At 40.4% G+C, this 24,411-nt stretch overlaps 1 protein-coding gene across 5 annotated transcripts in view; it reads right to left on the bottom strand.

Annotated features, from left to right (window-relative positions):
• Window positions 1–1,098: 1,098 nt before the first annotated feature.
• Window positions 1,099–24,411, bottom strand: part of MTR (5-methyltetrahydrofolate-homocysteine methyltransferase) — a 92,988-nt gene continuing 69,675 nt past the window's right edge. For all 5 annotated transcript variants that reach the window (XM_038396326.2, XM_043511414.1, XM_038396324.2 and 2 more), the window contains 11 exons: window positions 22,676–22,743; window positions 20,410–20,530; window positions 16,970–17,051; window positions 11,020–11,118; window positions 9,959–10,034; window positions 8,516–8,671; window positions 7,016–7,212; window positions 4,619–4,819; window positions 3,429–3,621; window positions 2,542–2,654; window positions 1,099–2,397 (listed from right to left, as the gene is read on the bottom strand). In XM_038396326.2, coding sequence (XP_038252254.1) covers window positions 2,311–2,397; window positions 2,542–2,654; window positions 3,429–3,621; window positions 4,619–4,819; window positions 7,016–7,212; window positions 8,516–8,671; window positions 9,959–10,034; window positions 11,020–11,118; window positions 16,970–17,051; window positions 20,410–20,530; window positions 22,676–22,743 — 1,393 coding nt within the window. In that variant the 3' untranslated portion in view covers window positions 1,099–2,310. The remainder of the gene's footprint in view (window positions 2,398–2,541; window positions 2,655–3,428; window positions 3,622–4,618; window positions 4,820–7,015; window positions 7,213–8,515; window positions 8,672–9,958; window positions 10,035–11,019; window positions 11,119–16,969; window positions 17,052–20,409; window positions 20,531–22,675; window positions 22,744–24,411) is intronic.

Here is a 24,411-nt window from a genome sequence, read left to right as displayed (position 1 = left end):
TACACCAACATAACTCCAGAGTAATCCTACTGACTTCAATGCAGTTACTTTGGAGATGTGCCAATACAAGCAAGATCAGAATCTGGCTGCCTTCTTCCTCCATCTACCAGCAATGGGAGAAAAAAGATACGCCAGTCATTAGCACCTAGAAAAGGCCCAACTATAGATTCTGCGTGGGGAAAATTAAAGATTACAGCCATTAAAGATTAACTTTCATAGGGAAAAACAGACATTTTAGAACCGGATTTTCATTTGTACTAAAGCCCTCTGATGCCACTGTGGTAGTGTACAGGGGCCTTGCATTGTAAAGGGATCCGAGTGTGAATGAGAATCAAGCCTTTCAGTTTCTTGCTCTATGTAGTTTCTATTTAAAAAATAATCTCTAGTAAGTGTGGAATTTTCCAAAGCACTTAAGTGAGTTCAGAGCAAACTCACTTTGGGCTTGGGAAAATCCCATCCAAAGACAAACACAGAATCATAGGGCAAAGTGTATATTAACTACAAAGTAGATCAGATTTTATTGCATATTTTATGTCAATGATGTACTTTAAACTGAGGTTTGACAAGGATAGCACTACCCATAGAGTAATATTTATCGTTTAAGGAGTCATATATGCATTTTTTTTAGTACATTTCAAAAGTCAGATGAAGGTTAATATTGTAAGGCAATATTTAAATACTAATTGATTACTAACAATATATTTAGAAGGGGGGGGGTCTCTTTACAACACAGGTCATTGTTTTTGACAGATACCAGACTGAGAAAGCAGGACTTTCTCCTCAGTGCTTCATAAAAGTTATTGGTTTCAGAGTAGCAGCCGTGTTAGTCTGTATTCGCAAAAAGAAAAGGAGTACTTGTGGCACCTTAGAGACTAACAAATTTATTAGAGCATAAGCTTTCGTGAGCTACAGCTCACTTCAAATGCATCCGATGAAGTGAGCTGTAGCTCACGAAAGCTTATGCTCTAATAAATTTGTTAGTCTCTAAGGTGCCACAAGTACTCCTTTTCTTTTTATAAAAGTTATTAAATACATAGCTCTGAGCTAGACTAGTCCCTACCACAGAGATTATTAAAAAAAACATTTATAAACAGTGAATTTATTCAAAATTAAATATTTATTTAGAGACTAAACTTGTAGGATTATCTACTGCTTACATTCAGATCAGATGACTAAGCCCAGTAATTTGATGCAAAAATTTTGTCGTGTAACAGTTTTTACAACATGATGTTTTTGCTTAAAAAGTAGTAATTGGGTGAAAAAACATAGCAGATATTTTCAAAGGCCTTTTCTCCATTATCAGTAAGCAAAGGTATTGCAACCACAGCTTGAATATTCAGGCACCCAAAGACTTACCTGCAAGTAACATATGAAAGTCAGTAGCTCTTTTCATCTGCAAAGTGGTATATAAGCAACAAGTAAATTTCACAATACATACAGTGAGGTAGGAAGTATTATCCCCATTTTACCACTACGGACAGTGAGAGTCAGAGAGATAGCATGGTTTGCCCAAAGCCAGAGAAGACCTGTCAGAGCTTGGAGTATTCCAGGCTTTCAGTTCTGTGCTCAGTCACACTATTTAATTCTTTAGGATAATACAGCATTACTGGGATTGTTTCGGACCACCACATTTCTTTGGTAGTTACAACAACAAAAATAATCAAAATAGCCTTAGTGATATAACCTTCTTTCTGATATAGCAAGATTGCTATATGAGCATGGGGTCTGGTGTTCTCCTGAATACAGAAGAGGCATCGGTATAATGAGGGGGGAGAATAGATCCCAAATTGTTCCTTACCCACTAAATAACCTCCCAATTACTTATGAGGAATTCTTTTATTCAATTTCCGTGTCTTTTGACTTGCTGATACACACGCCATTTAAAGACCAGAAACAAAATTCTGCATTATTTTACCCAGTCATTTGCTTCAGTGCAAATGTTTGTCCCAAGATTATTAAGGTGCGAACCAGTTCTCAAAACCTCCACAATGGAAAAGAAAACCCTGTGATCTCTACATCTCACTCTACACCTAGCCCAATTATAGTATTTGGGCACAGAAATGCACAGTTTCAACTACTACTTTGCCAAACTACTTTGCCAAAAATTAACAAAGCATCAGAAAAACATGTGGTGGGGTTTTTTTGCGTGTGTCAGCAGGTGATACTACAAAGTAAACAGCCTCCAAAGCCCACTGAGAGGTTCTGTCAATCGATGCAAATGACAAGATTCTAAGTCCAGCTCTGCTCTGTTTCTGGAGAAGAAATGGGAAAGAGCAAGGCAGAGGCTTTCCTCTGCCATCCCACAAACAGTTATTCCGAATCATATGCCAGGATGGGCCCCAGCCATTTCTCAACCTCAACCACTGGCAAGTTTTTCCTCAGTGCATAATCTTCAACCTGCAAAGAAACCAGAGAAAGATTTTAACACATTGATTAGTAAGTCTCCATGATTCAGTGTTTCCAAAATACTCAGAAAACTGCTTATTTCAACTATTGAATCAGTTTATTTGTAGCTCAACTAGATCATGGAATCCAAATTACCTGATCCTTACATATTTTACCAACAGCAAAGTATTTGGATTTGGGGTTGGAGAAGTAGAGACCTGAAACTGCAGAGGCAGGTGTCATTGCTAGTGACTCAGTTAACTGAATACCTGAAAGAAAAAACAACATTTTGTTTAGTAACTGATAGCAACAGGCGTAAGTTCTGGAGACGTCTTGTTTGGCAAACTGAAAACTCTGTGACAACATTAGGCAAATTCAAAAATGCAGATTTTTAATGAACTAAACAGATAAATAGTAGTTCAGTATTCCTTGCGTTATTTATTTTTATTAAATAAAAAATTTTCCTTGGGCACTACATTTTCAGTTTTCAATATGCTCCATATTTTTGGATCAGCAATGCAGGTCTGCAATATAGAAGTTCTTAGGGATAAACTAGACATTATGGCATCTGGGAAGGGAGCATTAGGGGTTTTTGGCACCTAGGAAAGTAGTTTGGGATTAGCAGTGAGATAGCAGACCTTTAAAACAGCAACAGGAGAGGAACAGGGCAGTTCACACTTTCTAAGGAGGTCCTGTTTGAGGCTCTCTGCAGACTGAGGAACACATCACTACATTGATCTACACTCTGTTCACCTTTGGAAGGTTTGCTTGTGGCCACAAGGACATTAGAAATGTTTTTTTAAATGAAAACTAGATTCTCCTACAAAATTCGCTAATACACAGGAACACACTAAGATGACACTGTTCCATTAAAAAAAAAAAACCTTCCTGGCTGCAGCAAAGGAACAGGGGCAGGAGGAATGGGGGAGGGGAGAGATTTTCCGACTATAATTAATTGTTTTGATGCAGCTCTGCACTGGATACTTTGTCACAGAGTTTTAACTCCTTATTCAGGTCAAAGGGGAAATAAAGGTTGCAGGTACCTGTTGCCTCCTCAATGTCTGCAAGTCTCCACATGGTGAATTTTTCAGTGTGGTCAGGCTGGCTCGGGTACCCAGGAGCTGGACGGATTCCATCATATCTGATCCTGCGCAAGTCTGAAATATCCAACTGTTCACTGTTGCAGTAAGCCCAGAGTTCTTTTCGGACCCTTTCATGGAGCTCCTCTGCAAATGCCTGGGAGTATAGAGTAAGTATTCTTTTAATTTGCAGAGATTGCCAACAGCAGCAGAAGTCCAGGCCAGAAATGACATGGTCAGATTTCATTTACTTCTTTGTCGGGACTCTCACCATGGGTAAATAAGCATCATACAAGCAAACTGATTCTACTGAAACACACACAAGGCACTTCTTTCACCAATTCTGGGTTTTTTTCATGGTGCTTGACAAGCCTGAGTACTGGAGATGGGAAGGAGGTGGCTGGTAACCGGATGACAATACAGTGCCGAGCTGCAGAGAAGATGTTTAGACCTTGCCTACACTGTACCATTTGCTTTGGTTCGAGCCAGTGGTGTAGCTACACCATCACAGACTTCTAGTACAGACACACAAAGCTGCTACTTGTGTCAGAAGAGCTTAGCTCTGTTTGAAACTGGAGAAGTTAGACTGATGTAAATTCCAGCTTTCCTTGTTTACACTAGAAGTTTGCACCAGAACCTGGCACATGACTGGAATCAGGACAAACACCCACTGTAGAGAAGATCTTAGACAATAGTGGGTCAAATTCTTCCTTTGGATATACTTGTGTGGTTACCATTAAAGCCAATGGAATCCCTGCATTTGTATCCAAGGGTAGAACTATTAGGTCATTTTAGGATCCAAAAAATTATCTGAGGGAGTTAGAGATACTTTTAAAAAAAGAGGCCCAGTTAATAACCTGTTTAAAGCTACTTCCTTTTTTGAGACTTGACCCTGAAACACTCTCATGATGGAAAAAAGTCTGGAAAGCTGCCCTGAGTCTCAGATTCCCCTGTTGCTCATGCTGACTATCCTCTCTTTCCTCAAGACACATTCAGTGGCAAGTCATTTCATTTCAGATTTAATGAACAGGACACACCGTGTCACACAACACCCACTTTTATCTAAGAAGGTGAAGAGGTGACTGTCAAATGAGCCCAATGGAGAGTTCAAGGGAAGGATAAGTGGCCATCCAATCTGTAACAACATTTGTTACCTCTGCTATACGATCTCCCAGTGCTTTCACCATTATGCTGCTGTAGTCATCACACTGTTTCTCATATTCCTTGCACAGCTCATCTACCCCAAAGCAGGCCACAGCAAACAGGCCTAAATAGTCACAAACACCAGAATCCACGGGGGCTACAAAATCAGAGAGGCAGTAATATGGGTCTGCGCAGGAGGAGTCTTTTTCTGCCTAGAATTAAAAACAACAACAAAAAGTTGCCTCAACTAAGAGAACTCGTGTTTTGTTTTTAAAATAGCTCATTACTCAGGCAGGCCTAGAAATGGGCCCATCTATTTTCCCTCAACAGGAGGGAAGTTGTTTTTAAACCAGAAGGACTTCTAGATGCAATATATTCTTATCAATATCAGGAAGCAAGTATTATATGCCAGGCCTAGACGCATGATGCCTTCGATCTGTCTGAACCCGAGACAACACTCTCCTTTCAGTTCCATGCGGTGGTTCCACAAATCAGATACTGGTATCGTCCACGCATTAAAGGAAGACAGGCTATCGGACGGAAGAGATGTCAGGCAGAGCTGAAGAGAATTTTGACCTTGACTTTGCAACTAGCAAATTATGAATCATTAGAAAATAAGGACCAATATAACATTGGCCACGGGGGATGCAGCCAGTAAATTGAGAGGCCTTTTCCATCTTTAACACAAGAGATTTCACATTTGTTACCACGAGAGCGGATGATTTGGGACCTCAGGCTATAAGTTGCAGAGTGCTATGACCTATTGTCATTCTAAATGGGACTTCCAGGTGCTCAACACTTCAGAGGATACTGAGCCTGGTCACTTCAAACAATTCATTCTGTACATCAATCCAGCTGGGTTATTGAAAACCATGTTAAAGTTGCACGTACAAATGTACCCCTCACAACTGAAAGTATGAAAGATGAACATAGGTGTTATGCGGAAAGGAAGCAGCTTCTCAAACATTGTTTGGGTCCCATTCCCAAAAAGCCAAGAGAGAAACCAGAATAGGAGGAAGAGAACTGAACACAGGAAGTCATGCTCATTGCAAAGGGTGCCAATGAGACTTTTCAAAGTGAAGTTTATAGTAAGGCCCGGATCAGCATATTAGATGATAGACCAATGGGATTAACCTGTAAAGAGACACTCATTGAAATCCAATCAATAAAACAAAGAGAGATGAAAGTAGCTGTGTATAACACCCAGTGAGACCTTTGACAGTACTAATTTTGCAACCATATTTTCACATTTTTAAAGAACATTTTTCTCTCCCCTGTTGCTGTTTGAAAGACCTACATGAACAGAGGAAACTGTCAGACCGAATAAGAGGATTAGTAAAACAGGCTATTAAAAAAAAAAAAAATGTGCTGTCAAACACACAAAAAGCGTGGGGGAGGGAGGAAGGGAGGGAGAAGAGAAATTTTCCCCCTAATCTCTCAGTTCTAGTAATCTTAAGGTTTTCTTGTAACAACAGCAGTAAAAAAAAAAAAAAAATTCAGATGGAAATGTGGTTTGTAAACTGACAATATCCATCTAACAATGCTGTTACCTTGGACAAAATCCCGCAGCATGTGTCACAGAATCCACACCTGTACACAAAACTGTGCTTCAAAAATTCAGTTTACATACTGAATCATAAAGATAATATGATTTATGATTTATGATAAAAGATCATAAAGATAACTCTGAAAATATGAACCAAGCATAAACTGAACCAACATTATTTTCCTGGGATAGCTTGAAACAGCAGCTCTGAGAAATCCAAACTTCTCCATTCACCTGAATGGGGTGTTAATGCATACCTAAAAGATGACCATTTAAAATGTCAATAATTAACTATTTTGCTACTAATCTGTTAACAGAAATGGCTAATAAATGTGTTTATTCTGAACTGTTTCCCCAGGTGAGAATTAAACAAAAATAAAGACTGCAGATAACTGCAGGAAAGACATCATTAATGTTCACTTAATTCATTCAAAAAAAAAATCTCATTTTTAGTATAAATTAAGCTCCCATAGAATTTCCAGTCTGATGGAGGATCTTGGTGCAAAATTTAGGTCAGGTACACAGAGTCTTGATTATGAAGTTATGCAGACCACAGATGCACAATGGTACTTTATGGCTGCTAAAATATTAGAAGAAAAAACAGAAAATGAATCTGAAAAGATGAAATCTAAGGAATATTCTGTAATACACCGTTTCACCATTCACAGATGTTACTAATTAATAATAATTTTTGAAAAAGGCAGACAGGGGATCAGGAGATGACTCTTCCTTTGTAGATTGCTCTCACAGATTATATCTTACTTCATTTTCAGCATGAACTTTAACATAATCCCTTTATTCCAAATTCACAAGCCAACACAAAGAACTTTATATTAGGTCAGCAAATACTCCATCTTCCTACCTGTTGCCTTAAACCGTAAAATTTAGCTATTGGTTCTGCAGACTGCAATGCCTCTTCTGTTGCATATAAATGAATATCATCTTGAACACTCTGTGCTGGCCAGAACCCAACCAGGCCTCTGGCTTGCAATTTCTTTTGGCTAATCAAAGTTTTTAGTAGGGTTTGAGCATCATTATAAACTCTTTTAGCTTCTTCTCCTATTAAAAAAAGAAAAAAAAAAGACAACTTTAACCAACTTTCCAGCTTCCCCCTCCCCTCTTTTTAAAAAAATACACTTTCTGGATAATCCTTCTATTTCCTCAGTCATCTTTCTTATTGGTTACTACTGTAGCACTTTAGTTGTTGCTAACAGAGAAGGTGTCAGTGCTGTCATGGTTATGTAGTTGTAACAGTACACCACCTTCACAAATACTTCAGCCAGCAGAATTCTAGTACTGTAAAAAAGATGGAGCAGAATAAGTGATGTGGACAGACTATACATGAAAGTACCTAAAATACTCCAGAAATCATTAGATTGTGGTTGGGACCCCCTTAAACCCAAACACCTCACAGACTCTGTGCTGTAAACCATTACTGGTAACCATGCCATACTGCTTTAGAAGAGTGAGCCCAAGTGGGTCTTCTTATCCAAACACACAAGACCACATAAACCAGCAGTTCTCAAACTTTTGCACTGGTGACCCCTTTCACATAGCAAGCCTCTGAGTGCAAGCCCCTTATAAATTAAAAACACCTTTTAAAATATATTTAACACCATTAGAAACGCTGGATGCAAAGCGGTGTTTGGGGTGGAGGCGGACAGCTCGTGACACAGTTTGAGAACCCTGGACATAAACCATCCTCTCGTCGATAGTATCCATTCCTTAGCTCCCAATTTCACTGGAACCATTTACAAACTCTGCTACTGTATATTACATACTTCATGTACTATGTTACATACCAAATTATCTGGCTTCCCCAATATAGTCAGAGCCCTGTGTGGAAAAATTTGTATCTGCATCCCATCTGTGATCAGCAAACATGCATGCATGTGAGGATGCAGATATCCGCCGATGTAAAGCAGATATCTACAGATTTGCAGGGCTCTAAATATAATAGAGTAGAAACACTAATTTTTAGAGGTTTGGATACACTTGCAGCTTTATTACATATGTTCCAATGGTCTTAAAAGTACTTTTCAGATTATACATAATGGGACCCAGGGCTTCTAGTTATGTTGTCCAACAATGAATATAGACATATCAAGCCCTCTAATTTTTTTCATCATCAAAATATTTTCTTTTGTTTTGACATACAAGTGAACTCTTTACAGTTGGGGCCTAAATATTTCCTGCTCACTTTTCCATTATTAATCTTTTGTACCAACATTTTATTAAAATACTTTCTAATTCAATTGAAGTTGCTCATGTGTATTTGTGAACAATCAGAATACAGTATACATTTTAAATAACTGATCTGTCTGCATTGCCTTCATATAAGAAATGCTATTTCAATACTCACCCACTGCTTTATCATTAAAAATTTTAGGAAATCCTCGGTTGGGATATTTGCCCCGAAGTTGCCAGACATCAAAAAAAGGCTTCCAGTCAATGTATTCCACCAGCCTCTCTAGGTTATAATCTTCAAAGACTTGAGTGCCAAAGAATTTAGGTTTAACTGTAGGATTTTAAAGTAGTTTGTCATTAGGGAAATACCACATATTGCTGAATCTTTTACAGACAGTAGAACTTCAGAGTTAGGAGCTGACCAGTCAACCATACACCTCATTTGGAACTGGAAATATACAATTAGGCAGCAACAGAGAGAAAAAATAAAAAGCAAATACAGTACTGTGTTAAACAAACTACTAAAAAAATAAAGGTAAAATAGCATTTTTCTTCTGCATAGTAAAGTTTCACAGCTGTATTAAGTCAAATGTTCAGCTGGTAATCTTTTGGAAGAACAACTGTAATGTTTTGTTCAGAATTACAAACATTTCAGAGTTACGAACAATCTCCATTCCTGAGGGGTTCATAACTGAGGTCCTATTGTACACAATACAGCAAGGAAACACAAACCATCACTACCATTTATAACTTAGTTTTCTCGTTCCCAATGCTTTTGAACCCTTATCAGCAACCTTCCACTAAATGCTTTCTATATTGATGCTTTATATACAACTCTTCTACTCAGACAGAGCCCAGTTCACCAGCATTGTACGCTATGGAGTTCCACATAAAAGCTAAGCTACGGGAGCTTTTGCAACTCCCACACATCTACTAGGATGGAGATGGTGAGGGTGCATGTGCAGTGGTGGGACCTTGTTATGGTGTAGCTACTGGTCCAGCATTTGCACCTGCCCACCTTCTCTGATACCTTAGTAGGGACCTTTATAAAGATTAGTTACTAGAAACTAAGTGCTGCATTTTGGCCCTGTGAAAGTAGGCACTATTGAATGCATACCTAGAGAAGCTGTGGAATCTCCATAATTGGAGGTTTTTAAGAACAGGTTAGACAAACACCTGTCAAGAATGGTCTAGTTATTATTAGTCCTGCCTTGAGTGTAGGGCACTGGACTAGATGACATACTGAGGTACCTTCCAGTCCTACATTATGATTTGATTATATGCACTATAATGGATCTCTGGTTTTAAAATGATGTACAACACGCACTTTTTGGCAATGTATAAAAAAAATTTAAATGGCCATGTTTTTCACAAGTTGGAAATCAGAAGAAAAAAAATAAATGTAATGGGACCAAACATCTGCAAGCAAGAGGAAGAAAACACTTCATTTTAGGCCACTGATCTCCCATTTGTGCAAAAACAATCCCTTCAAATTCAACAGATACCAATTTATTTTCAAGTCATGATTCTCCCTCTGACAGGAACCACACAGCTATATCCAGTGAGGTTATCAAGTATTAAATGTTCAATTAAAAAAAAAAAAAAAAAGCAAACTGACCAGGTTTATAGTCTGACAGCCAGTCATTATGAAAACCTTTTCTCCTAGCTTGCTCTAATGACAAATATCTTCTTTCCTGTATGGAAATAAAAGATACATTTATATAACCTCTCAGCTTTGAGCAAAGTAACTTCAATGGCCTTGTTACAGTCTGAAATGATTTTGTTGAGGATACATCTGAGGACAGATTTAATTTCATCATCTAGCAAGTACCTTGGTAATACTAAAATAAAATATACTTTACAATGAGCTCATCAATTTAAAGGTACAGATGCATAGGAAGGTGCTGCATTTTATCTCTGTTGTCCAACCTTGCTCAGAGCAAGTCTAGATGACAGCCATAAAGACCACCACTGGTTCCCGGTACATAGGATGAAATCCTGGCCCAGTGAAGTCCATACAAATTTTGCCATTGACTTCAATGGGGTCAGGAATTCACCCCGGTCTACACTATAGTTCCCGGAGTTGCTGCACCAGTGGTAGTGCAATTATGGGAAACTTTAAGCAAGGTGCTCCCAGCAGAGGTCCATAAGTTTTGAAATCAACTTCACTTGCAAAGAGGCCAAAGTCAGAGCTGGTTGACCTTTGAGAATGCTTCTTTGTCTGCCTTCTCAGACAGAGGACCTAGGAGTTTTCTTTAATGCATTCCATACTCTCATCCCTCATAATCAGTCTGTCTCCAAATCAATTTTCTCCCTCCCAACATTTATAAAACTCAACAGTGGCTTTCTGTCCAGAGAGCTAAAACTCTTGTCCAGGCCTTTATCTCAATTACCGTGCAGGTCCCTAACCTTGGACACCACTGCAGTATAAATATTAAACAATGACAATCAGGCCTTTTGAGCGGTGAAAGTTGGGCAAGGTTTCCTTTGTGGGCTAAACAATTCCATTTCATGTTGCCTTTTGTAAATTAATGAATTTGTACTGTATGTTTTAAATTGATGTACATATGCCCAAAGATCATTAACATATGGAATCTGTTTTACAAGCAATAATGATGTAAGGACCAATCATTTTAGAAGGGAAAGAATTTATATAATGCACAATGCAGTTTTATTTACCTTGAGAGACTCATAGTGGTCCTGTCTAATGTCTTCATACTCCTCTATTATTTCTTCAAAGAAATCATCTTTCAGGTTTTCATCTAGCAGCTGAGAACACTGAGAAAGTAAAAGGGAGTTTTAGCAGTAGGAAAGCTGCTGCAGCATGGACAAGTTTGAACTTCAAAGTGAGTCATCAGCCTTTCATACTGTAGCTTCTGTGCGTCTTGTGACCTACATAGCAATTTCCTAAAATATCTTTGGGAGGCCTTATTGAATTAAGTTTTAGTAAATTTGGGGTCCAGTATATTGAATTAATGGTTTATGTATTATTGTGGACCAGGGTTGTACATAACCTCTCTCTGGGAGGAGACAGGATGTGAACCCTGGGAAGTGTTATGAACTTCAAAGAACTATACTGAACCATGTGCCGGACAAGAATGGACTTTTGGGACAGTGTCAAGTGGTTTGCCTGGGGAATCTCTACGGAGAGGTGAATACAAAATTACCCATCTCCATTTATGCAAAACCTCGATTGTGGGAAGTTATAGCCTGAGGAGGGGACCACTGTCTGCTTACTTTCTGTTCCTGGAGTCTCAACATCAAAGGCTCAAGCTGAATTAAGGAAATACTGACCTATTCATGGGTATTATGAACTTGTAACCACAGAAAACCCCCTTTATGGGGTTTGAAGGTCTGACTCCCTGCCAGAGCCCTTGTTGGAGTTGGGGTGATCTCTGGGGTAAGCTTATTAGCATGTCTGTAGAGTCTTTTGTTGTTTTAATGTTTTCCCTGTAATGCTTTCACCTTAAGAATAAATGTTTTTTGGGAAAGGGCTGTGTGATAACTTGTGACTGCTGGCAGTCACAGTCAGGAAGGAAGGGAGACACGGGTGTGTGATCAAGAGAGGTGATGGGTAAGGAGCCAGGAGCCTAGAGCAGGTGCCTTTGGTGGAGTTCAGAGGGGGAATATAGGTGCGGCTGCCCTGAACCGTGACAGTTCTTATCTAGCTCATGGTGATAATGAAAAGCCCAATCCCATCACTAAACTACCAGTGAGCTAGTAAAATCATCATATTGTAGATGAGAGTCTAAGTCAAACATATTAAAACAATACTTCAAACTAACACTGACTGGTGCAGCCAGGCTATACCTCTAGCCCCGCCTTACATTGTCAGCTCTCTGGCCTTTCTGAGAGTGCCAAAACAAACAATCCCCATAAAGGTACAGAGTCTGATGCACCCTGCCTCCCTCTCCCTTGCTGTCAAGACTCCCTCAGATGGGACCAACCCTACTTGTGCTTTGCTCCCCACTACCTGCACCCCTTTTGTTCCTGGCCCAAAAGAGCTGTTGGAAACCACCTGCAGATGGAAGGAGGGGGTGGGGACTCCCTACAGGCATGATTCCAGATATGTCCCCATCTGCCAGCAGCCACCCCCTACTATAAAGTCAAAATAAAGCCCAGGACATTAGTTGATGCCCAGATAGCATCATCCTAGGAATTAGCTAAATGTTAGTCATTAGTTAATGGCTAGTGTAAGGGAAAGGAACCAACTGAAAATGGCCAATACTTCATACATAGAGTAAAGAATGAGTTAAACCGTGCCTACCCACCCTGTCACTATAGGGAGGGGGCAAGGGATGCTGTCACCCATTCTGTCTTCACCGCCAGACAAGAAGGGCAGCATCTGGCACAGAGTGACAGCCACCCAGGGAGGCTCAGAGGAGAGAAGAGACCCAATCCTTTCTCTCCCCAATGAGGAAAGATGCCTGCAAAGAAATTGGAGGATGCACAAAACACATTTGCTGGGGAGGGTACAGGGAGAGAAGGCAAGGTATGCATTTGGGGAGAGGGCAGAAGCACTGTGTGATAGCACGTTCATCCCACACCAGCCCTGAAGCGGTTAAGGGCCTCAGAAGGGTCCCATTAACCATACAGGCCGCACCAGGGGGTGGTTGGCGGGGAAGGGGAGAGTCAGGCTTCAATGACATGCATTAATTGAAGATGCGGTCTAGCTAAGCAAGAGCAGGCCGGGCTTGTATAAAGCCAGGGACTTGAGGGAGAGGGTCTGCAGTCACTCTCTGGACACAGGAAAAGCCCTGGGAGCCTAGCCCTGATAGAAGGGGTTCACCCAGAGGAGTTGTGGGGAAGAAACCCTGTGGAAGGCAGAGTAGGAAGAAACAGAGGGAAAGAGCAGCGAGTGTTGAGACTGCGTAGACCTTGGTGGCTGCTGACAGGGTCCCTGTCAACGTGGAGTAGTAGGTGGGACCAGCTTCCCTTACCAACCTCTAGGGAAGTGGCACAGACTGGGAATTGGCACAAAGCACTGCCTGGGATGGTGCACAGACAGTTGGTCTGGAGGAACTCCGATACCACAGAAGGGAAAGACTATACAGTGACCTTGCCAGAGGACTGAGTCATGAAGAGGGAGTGCTGTGAAGTACGGGAGGAGAGACCACTGCCGAGACAGAGTGACTGACAGAAATGGGCACCGGACCAGATGAGAGCTGATCCCCAGATCCAGCCACAAGGGGATGCCCCAGAAGTGAATGAACCTGGCCTCATACAGGGTCAATTTGCTGGAGGTAAGGAGGACAGAAAGAAGTAGGTGTTAAAGCATGTTTTGACTGTATCTACTGGAGTTAGGATGTGGCTCCTTGAGTCCTTAACATGATTAGGATATGTTCTTTTTTGTCCATGTTACCAAAAAGACACAATGTCTGTACGATGGTATGAGAGTTCAGCCTGGCCGAGGAAAGTGCTGAGAGGAGGAGATTGCTCTGAGACAGCACAGGAACCAGGCCAAGGCTCATCCAGAGGATTCCACATTCTTTTCTATGAGCTATTTTCCTGTTCTGAGGAACAACACATACCCCATAACTCCCTTGGTAGGCAGTTTGAATGCACCAGCATCCATCTTAGCCCCACACTGCTATCTTCTAGAATAGTTACAGATCAGAAGACAATGAATCAGTAACTAGCCTCACCCAATTCAATAGCTTGTCACTGCAAAATGCCTTGAATTATAATCAAGGTCTCTTAAATGATTTGTTATGTCACTGTAGTTGTGGAAATGGGCAGTTAAATATAATGGGCTAGACAATGATAGTAACTGAGAAGCAAGTCAGCCAGAGTCAATCAAGAAATCGTAAGAACATCTCAAGTGAGCAAACTCAGATTAGGAGGTTGGGGTCTGTGTTAGCATCTTTTTTCAGTTCTCGGCTACAACCCCAAACTCAGGCAATTCAACATTATACTAAAGAAACTTTTTTCACAATGCGGCTCGGATTTTGTCCATAACAAGCATTTTCTTCCCACAGAACAGGCAGGGACGCTGATGCACAGAAACCTTATGTCTCAATGGATCTGCTTTAGTCCAGGGACATACACATAAAGGCACTGCAGAGGCACAGGGTTTATCTTTCATGCCAGGAGCTGCTTCCCCTGGGAATGTCCCATCAGAGGGTGTTTCAGAAGAGGGAATCCAGTAAGATAATGCAGACCCCCATCAGCATTAACTCCAGAGGGGAAATCTCTGTGGGACTGTGGGTAAGGGGCCGGAGAAACACCACCACGAAGTGCAGCTGTCCTCTGTCTCTGCCAGCACTTGGCAGATCCCCTTCCCAAAAGTAGATCCTGAGGCCTACAGAGAAGTTTCCCTGAGGTTTGGAGGATATGGAAGAGAAATGATGATGGAGTGAAGGTGACTCTCCCTTCCCTCCCCCATCCTCAAGGTTATCTATCTCCTTTACCCCTGGAGGAGATTATTAGGTCCTTAAAGTACTGCCATTGATGGCAGTACTTTAAGTCTTTACTTTCCTTTAAAATTTAAAGCATGCGGTCTTTAATGACAGAACATGTTAGGAAAAAAACTCATCACTTAACATGAACTCTAGAAGACGAGATCGTTTTAAAACTAAGACTTAAAATTTGAAATTCTCAAAGCATCTTGGAACTTCTGGCTTACTGAAAAAAAACAGAGTCCATAAAGTTAACATATACTTTGCTTTTACGCATCCATCATGGAGTCCGAAAATGATATTTTTATGGAGTCAAGGGGGCAGATCTATAAGATACACTACTGTAGGTGTTTCCCAAAAAGAAAATTACTCAATGTGAAGAATCAAAGTTTGAAAAAAGCATAAACCAACCCCTGGATAATATATTTACAAGCAAAAGCATGTAATTTGAGAATTCTATGATTCATATCACAATTTACATTTGAACATAAGAACAGCCATACTTGGTCAGACCAGTGGTCCACCTAGCGCAGCATCCTGTCTTCTAACAGTGGACAGTACCACATGGTTCAGAGGGAATGAACAGAACAGAGCAATTTATCAAATGATCCATCCTCTGTTGTCCAGACACAGATTCTAGCAGTCAGAAGTTTACAGACACCCACTCGCTGCTCTTTCCCTCTGTTTCTTCCTACACTGTCTTCCACCAGTTTTCTTCTCCACAACTCCTCTGGGTGAACCCCTTCCTTCATAAACAAACAGACTCCTAGGGCTTTTTCTGTGTCCAGCATGGGTTGTGACCCTGACCACCCTGGCTAATAGTCACTGATGGACCTATCCTCCAGGAACTTATTTACATTATACTTTTGGCCTTCACAGCATCCCCTACCAATGAGTTCCACCAGTTGATTGCATTGTGCAAGGAAATAGTTCCTTATGTTAGTTTTAAACCTGCTGCCTATTAATTTCATTGGGTGACCCCTGGTTCATGTGAAGGGGTAAATAATAATTCCCTATATACTTTCTCCACAAATTCACAATTGTATAGACCTCTATCATATCCCCCATGCTCCAGCCATCTCTTCTCCAAGCTGAACAGTGCAAGTCTTTTTAATCTCTCCTTATATAGAAGCTGTTCCATACCTCTAACCATGTTTGATGCCCTTCTCTGTACTTCTTCCAATTCTAATATATCTTCTTTGAGACAGGGTCACCAAAACAGCACATGGTATTCCAGTGGACATGCCATGGATTTATATAGTGGCATATTGATATTTCTCTGTTCTTAAACTATTTAAATTTTGTCCATGACTGCTTTTAGCATTCAAAAGCAGCATAACCATACAAATCTGATATAGAGACAGTGTGGGGGAGTTACAGATATTTATTTTTCATCACATTTGGATTTCCTTGTGTGCATTGTGTTTATTTATGTAGATATTATACTGGAAATTTTATACAGTAGGCATTTGATATGGATTAAAACAATATGCCTTAAGGCAATGACCAGCTTCAACAATGTACAGCAGTGCTGGGTCTAGGGAACAAATCTTACTTCATATCACCATGGAGCCAGCTCTCAATGTGAGAGATGATTCCAACTGATAAACCGGTGAGTTCCTATGGAATAATTTTTTAATCCTTTATTTCATCCATATATTGGCCACACCCTGATAATGCAGAATGTTACTTCCAAGGGAAAGTTGCCTGATGTCCAGCTCATGAACTGGCCTGACAAAAACGGGAAGTAGTGCTTCACTCGCTGACACACTCTGAACACTCCCCTGCTTGGCAATGAACTCAACCCAGCCTAGAAGACAGGGGGTATCCCTGACCATGAGTTTCCCTCCTCTTGGAGGTAGTGTCATGATGAGTACTACCAGGCAGGCCTGGTCTGCAGGAGTTAGCTTTTAAAAAGCAGGAAGAGGCTTATTGGTGACATTCTTAAGAGTTAAAAGCTAACCAAAGGGACCTGAATGGTTGTTCTGCACATGCACCCTTTGCTAAGGAATGGCTCAAGACTTACGCACCTCTTCATTCCCACTTAAGCTCTCAAAATAGGCTTCAGTGGGATTTCACTAGTGCACAGGCCTTGATCTGGCCCCATGCGCAGGGTGACTTTTACTCACAGTGAACTTGCAGGATCAGGCCACTTCATATAAAATATACAGCACTATGGGAAGGGGTGGGGTGCATCTGTATGAGCGGGAGAACCATGATCCAAAACTTACAACCACCACACTCTTGGATGCATCAAGGACATGAATGACCGGTGCGCTGTACCGTGGGGCAATTTTCACAGCTGTATGTGTTCTGAAATGGGAAAACAGAACAAAAGTAAGTGTTGCAAACCAAGGTACAAGTCTTTTCAAAACCATGATGTACTGAGACATTTTCAAGCTTGTGTTTTTTATAAAGACTTTAAAAAGCCAAGATTGCTTTTGGCAGACAAGGAAATCCTAAATTTACAACTAGAACAGAAGATGAAATTAATCCATACATCTGCTGTAAATTGATCAATAAAAACAGATATAATTTATATGTATAATGGCACCTTCCAAGGGTATCAAAATTCTTTACAAATATTGAACCAAATTCTGTGCCAGCTTGCCCTACACATAACCTCATTGACTTTCAAAAGGTTGCAACACAGAACAGAATTGTGCTCATCAATTAATTGAGCCTCATAATACCCCATGAGGTTGACGTTTAAGGCTAAATCCACCAGAAAAAAATTATAGTTCCCTCAGTACATCTTACAAGTACTTCTGTTTAAGTAGGTTTCAGAGTAGCAGCCGTGTTAGTCTGTATCCGCAAAAAGAAAAGAAGTATTTGTGGCACCTTAGAGGCTAACAAACTTATTTGAGCATAAGCTTTTGAAAGCTTATGCTCAAATAAATTTGTTAGTCTCTAAGGTGCCACAGGACTCCTTTTCTTTTTTCTGTTTAAGTAGGCCTCTTGTCCTTTAACAGAGTTCTGCTAACACAGACAACTGATGTACTGAGATTGACAGTACATAAGACATTTACTGTAGGTACATGTAACAAACCACAGCCTTTAGAACCAAAAGCACAAGCACCCACTCACCTGAACTGAAGGAGGAACTTTGTAATGCATACATTACGCAAGATGTCTGACCAAGGTCCTTGCTAGGACCAGTCACTAGAGGGAGAAATGGTCTCACACACACACACACACACACACACACAATCTTGCTTGCAACTGCTCTAGGGCTTCCAACACCCTTAAACTCTTGTTTCCAGTACCACTAAATTGCACACTTGGCTACCTGTGTTACTTAGTTTTGACAGATGTGTCCAGTATTGCAGTAATTAAAAAATGAATTACACACACAAATTGTAACATGTAGATGTGCAAAATGTATTGCATACCAAAACAGGAGAACAAAGGGCAAAAGGATGGGTCAGTGATTTGGGCACTAGCCTTGTTCTGGGTTCAAGCCCCTGCTCTGCCATTGACTTCTTGTGTCACCCTGGGCAAGTCACTTCTCAATCTGTGCCTCAGCTCCCTATCTGTAAAATGGGGATGACACCACTTCCCTAGGTCACAGAGGTGTTTTGAGAATAAAGACTGAGAGACACTCAGATACTACAGTAATGGGGGCCATTACTGTACGAAAGAATAAAGATTAACTAGATAGGCATGGCCAACTATCTAGATGCTTATATGTACTTTAAACATTGAGTGCAAGTTTAATTTCTAAAATTTAAGAATCTAAGACCTTAGATTTCAGAAGTGTAAATAAAGTGAAAATAATTCCACATTTTTGCACCTTCAATTCTCTGCGCTGAAGTCTTGAGTTGTGCATTTAACAATGCAATGTAAAAAATATAGCCCATAATACGAGTTGTCACATTAATCTTTATATGCACTAATGTTGTAGCAGTGTTGGTCCCAGGATAAGAGAGACACAAGGCGGGTGATGTATGTATTACTGATAACTCTGCAGTATAAATTGTGAAAGCTACCTGTTTTAGATCTTAGTTTCTTTTGATAACCATGTCTGGGGTTTCAGTCATCAAGGAATAATATTTGCTTAAGGTCCAAACCTCTTCCGACCTTTATTTTAATGTGCAAAAGGTGGGAAAAAACCTGAATGGACAGATACATGGCACCGTTATACAGTGAGTGCATCTTTTTGATATTTTTAAAATTATCTTTCATAAAATCATCAAGTGTAATATATTGAAACTATGTCTGAAATTACTAAGAAACATTTTAGTAATAATGGAAGTATGTGCTTCTCAAAATAAACTATGTACATCCTGTCTGTGGATCTGTGCATCTCCTTCTCCCTCAGCCAAACTTATTTTCCCCATATCCAAGCAATGACTGTTTTAATATTGACATTCATCTATGGAAAGGAACTAGAATGGGTGCAACTTGGACTACACAGGGTGAGTGCAGATGGCTCTTCATAAACAGCCTTTGAAGTGTATTTGTCTGAAGTAAATGTGTTATCTTACTTTGAAGAGTAATAAAGAAAATGCTTCATTCTCCAAAATCTGTGATGAAGCATGTGCCTTTGATTTAAAAGTCCACATACATTTTACATGCATTGTAGTCTGTGTCTGCGCACCTGCATATACACAGAACTACATTGTATAATAAACTGTACATATATAAATTACTCTCAAAATGACTGTGCATTGGGACCCACAAATGACTAACATTTAGGGTGGGAAGCAGGTAGCCCTCCACTAATTAGGACAAAATTGCTTTGCTGAAAGTCTCAATATTTGAAATCTCAACATTATAAGGAATGAATGAGACCCATGCAAGTAAAAAGGTTATTTCATAGGTTTAAAGGTTACTGTATTTTAAAGTTTACATCACAATGGTCTTCTTAATCTAGTCAGTTCCTGTAATGTTACTGGACCATTTTGCCAAGGCCAGTTGGTCCAGGATTAATGGAACCACTGATCAGAATATGCACAAACTGCTGGTAAAGAAAGCAGCAATACTAACACTTTGACAGGGTCAAGAACTGACCTCTGCAATCTCCAGAGTTGTCACCTGCTTAATATTAGATGTCAGGTGCCAACCTTGTTTTTTAGAAAATCATAACAGTAACACTATTTCATTTTAATGTATGCAAGAGAATGAGATCACAGTCCCAAAACAGACTACCAAATTCAATATTTAGTGGCATGTGTGCAAGTGGCCAGACTGTGTCTTCCTTAGCCTGCTTCAAGGGGACCCTGAGTTCAATCCTCAAGGTGCTGCATACACAGATCCTGATCCAGCAAAAGCACTTAAAAACATGCTTAAACTTTAACCATGTCAACAAGCCCATTGAAGTCAATGGAACCATCATCTGCTTAAAGTCTAGCTAAAGGTGAATCTGCATGGTGATAGATCTGCAAAGGGGATTGCCATGATGATGATGACAGCATCATCATGGTATAATTAAAGTTAAGTACACTCAGAAGTGCTTTGCTGGATCAGAGCCAAGTTGCTCAGCTCCTTGCATGAAGGTGTTGTGAGGGTGGGGATCTGGTCCATGGTGGTAAAAGTGTTTTGGGTTCCTCGAGATGAAAATTATAACAGCAGCAGTACATGGCGGAGAGAAGTTACCCTTCTATGTATTGTTAAAAAAAAATTCTTATATTTGATGGTATTTTAAAAATATCCTCAAAATATCTCTTACTTAGATGTAGTTGCTCCTCCAATCAACAAAGGAATCTTGATCTCTAATCTCTCCATTTCCTTGGCAACAAAAATCATTTCATCCAAAGAAGGTGTGATAAGACCAGACAGGCCAATTATATCTATTACAGATTAAACAAAAATGGGTTAAAAAATTTACTTAGGAAAGAAGTATTGCACAATACAATTTTTCATCTGTAGCTAAACTTTATAAAGTCAGCTTTGTGCTTCACACACCAAAGAGAGAAAGTGTACTGTAAAAACACAGCAGTTATTAATAAAAGATAGTATTTCAGAAGCACTGGATGGTAGTTTTGACCTAAGTGGAAGATACAAAATTTTCAGAAGAGACAAATGATTTTGAGTGCCCAGCTTGAGACACATTGGGCCTCATTCTCAGAGTACTGAGTTTACGCAGCTCCCATTGACTCCAGCTGGAATTGGGAGGTGCCCACCAGTGGCACCTCCCAACCCACCTTGAGGCCTAAGGTATCTCAAGTTAGGCATTCAAGATGGAAGAACCAGATGGCAGAAACCACTTCTTCAAATTTTGGTCAAGGTACCACAGTCTCAAAATTTAAATAAGGCTGTGATTGGGTATATACCGCGCACACACACTGAAAGAGTTACTGTGGCCTGAAAGGCCAGTTATGCTACCTGGCTGTACCTGGAGTGTGGAACAGGCTCAGTTAAAGATGAATCCCAGCTGAGAGGTTATAGTTTAAAGGCAGAACATCTGGAGCAGAAAGGCACTGCAGGGAGGAGAGGAAGGAACTCTGCAGCCACTTTCTGGGACTAGAGCGGTTGTGAGAGGAGAGACCGAGGGGAGATTTGGCCCTGGGATCCTCCATTAAGTAGAGAAGTCTGTCAAGAGACCAGGAGACACATGGAGCAGCCACCAGGATGAAGTAGGCTCCAGTGGTGAGATCTGAAAAAATGCAGAACCTATACTTCCAAGGAGAAAGCCTGTAAAGTGCTCAGCTGAGGAACAAAACAGAGCACCAGAGAGGGATGAACGAAAAAGCCCAAAGAAGGCAGAAGTTGGCTTTTCTTTTGTACTTTTACTTTGGAATTTGATTGGGGGATTCCAGGGGAGAGTCCTGCAAATCCCTGGCCCTTAAAGAAGAGTGTGAGAATAAGGCCTCATAAAAGGCTATGGTTGGAAGAAGCCCAGAGAGGGAGCAGGGTTGGATTTGAATAGACAGATCTTGCCTGTTCACTACAGGACCCTGGGCTGGAACCCAGAGGAGTGGGAGGGCCTAGGTTCCCTTACCAGCCACTGGAGAAGGTGGAGTGAAGCCCCTGAGAGAAAGACGTGAGGACCAGAGGGCCCAGAGTTGGGACTGAGGACCTGATACAAGGTTTTGGACTTTGGTTTGCTGCAGGTTTCAGAGTAGCAGCCATGTTAGTCTGTATTCACAAAAAGAAAAGGAGTACTTGTGGCACCTTAGAGACTAACACATTTATTTGATCATAAGCTTTCGTGAGCTACAGCTCACTTGAAGGTGCCACAAGCACTCCTTTTCTTTTTGGTTTGCTGCACTTCTTGTTACCATGGAAGGGGTGGACTTAAATCATGACCTGGGCAGAGGGCCGAGTTCCAGGAAAAGAGAGCACCACCAGGCCAAAGTGATCACAGGCCAGGAGCTTTAGAGGTGAGAGAACCTGCTACACCATGCCTAGCCACGAGAGGACACACAAGTGGTGAGTGCGCCTTTCACAAAGGCATAAACCCTTGGGGACCCTCATCTACCATACTGGTGCTTTCAAATCCCATCTGTATTCCTGCATAGTTCACGCCCTCCAAGCCACAACACATAATTTGAGAGCAACTGGGACTTGGTCCAGACAAGTAGTTCTTTATTGTCCTAGAAAGATGAATTCTGGTTTTAACATGCACTGGTTTACAAGTTCAGAATGGTTCTAGAGGCCAAGAGTTCTATTCCTAGCTCTTTTTCTGACTTGTGACACATTGGACAAAATCACTTAACCTCTTCAAGCCTCAGTTTATCCATCTGTGCAATGCGTATAATAGGATTTACCATTTCACATAGGTATTATTTTGCCAAGTGTTTTGAAATTCCAGGATAAAAGGTGTCAACAATAAAAAAAGAATAAGTATTAAATTCTGACTTATCTATGGTAAAGTCTTTACATTACCATGCTATTCATAAGTTTCTCAAACTTTAGAAGTATGCCTCATCAGCAATATAATTCAAATGTGTTTAAAATCAAACAGCCGAAAAGTACAAATGAAATCTCTGTACCTGCTTTGTTTTCAATAGCAGCTCTCAATATCTTATCACACGGAGTCATGACTCCTAAATCGATAACTCTGAAAAGAAATGTAATGGTATAAGACTTCCTAATGTTAACAAAACCAGAGCAAAACAGAGCATTTTTGAATGAAGATCAAAACACTTCATTATAAACCACTGGTCCAGTACTGCAGCATTGTATTATAGAGGAAGACCACAGAAATCTGAAGGCAAAGGCGGGGGGGAAGGTAGTCCCTTTTTGCAGGTTTATTCTTCTGGAAATACTGGTGACCCTGGACGACTTTCAGCTCCTGAAGGGATTTCAGATGATAAAGTATTGGGGAGAGGAGAGGACTGAGAAACTGCACAGTGCGACTTGTTTTTAAAATTTCCACATTATTTTTATTTATGTAATAAACAGGATGGAGGGGGAACAGATGTAAATAAACTAAAACACAAATAATATGGAAAGCAGTGCTGTTTTCATATAACAATTTTGGTGGCAAACAAATGTATTTTAAATTATGATTTTGATAGTATTTAACTTCACTCATTCTTCCATTTTTTTGTTTAAATTGGTTGAACTTTTGTTCAAACACTAATGTAGTGAAGACTTTTTAAAAGTAGTAAGCAATTAGTTACTGATGGTAAAACATTACAGTGGTAAATTTTAAGTGGGAGAGGAACAGAACAAAAATACAGAAAACTAAGGGCTCAAAAAATGCACTTGCTTTGGGCTATTGAGGCAACCTGTACCATAAACTTACGTAGAACTTATGTTTTCCTTTACAAGAAAATTAACTTTCTACTCCTTATGACTGTGTAAATAACTTTCCAAACACACTTACAGTAAACCAATACAGTGTCACCTTTCTGAATCTGCACAGGTAGCTCAAGTGCCTCTGCTACTGCTCATAACTGTGCAAAGCAGCCGTGGAGCAAAGCTGATAAGCCTCTGGTCAGTTCCACAAGCTGCTATTCACAACCACGTGGGCAGCAGGGAAAGCAACAAGAATTATGTCAGTTCCATGCTGCTTTGGCAGACAATGGAGTTATTCATGGGGAAAAGAAGCCAAACAAAGGGTGAGGGAGGAGCCAAGTATCCAAGTACTCTGCTTGCTGCTAACCTCCACACCCCTTGCAACAGCTAGGGGATGTCCTGCATGAGGGACCCAAAAAAAAAAAAAAAAGTTTAATCTTCTTTCCAGTAGCTAGAAAAGGGAAGAACTTCAGATTTATAAGATGCCCATTAGCCAGAGGTTGAGATGAAATATAGGTCCCTGCCCCAAGCAGTATCCTGGGACAGTACCTTGTCTGAAATCCTTGCTTTTCCCTCTTCCCAGCAACTGATGGCAGGAAGCTAGGTTTTTCATGTGGGTACTTCCCCTGGATTTTGATGGTGGGGCCTCAGTGCTAGGTGAGCCTCTCAGCTTAAATTAAAAAAGAAATTATAAACCTTCACAAAGACCTTCAAGTTTCAAGGGCTTGTGGCTGTGAAGAAAAAGTTGAAAAAAAAAAAAAAAAAGACCTTAAAGGTTCAAAAGCAAATGGCATATAAAAGTAACCCGTTTATTTTTATTCTAAAACCTTGTGGGTTTAAACCAGTTTCCTGGTTCTTTTGTTGCTGTTTTTAAACTCATAGGGCTAGCAATCCTGCCCCTTGCTTTTTGCCCAATTCTAGTTTCTTCTGACACAACAAATATTATAATTTAGAAGAGAATGTTGTACTGTAAAGAAAACAGGGA

Source organism: Dermochelys coriacea, chromosome 3 (genome assembly GCF_009764565.3).
Source record: "Dermochelys coriacea isolate rDerCor1 chromosome 3, rDerCor1.pri.v4, whole genome shotgun sequence".
Lineage (NCBI taxonomy): Eukaryota > Metazoa > Chordata > Testudines > Dermochelyidae > Dermochelys > Dermochelys coriacea.
Note: the sequence above shows the minus strand (reverse complement) of the source record. Positions and strands in the feature narration are given on the sequence as shown.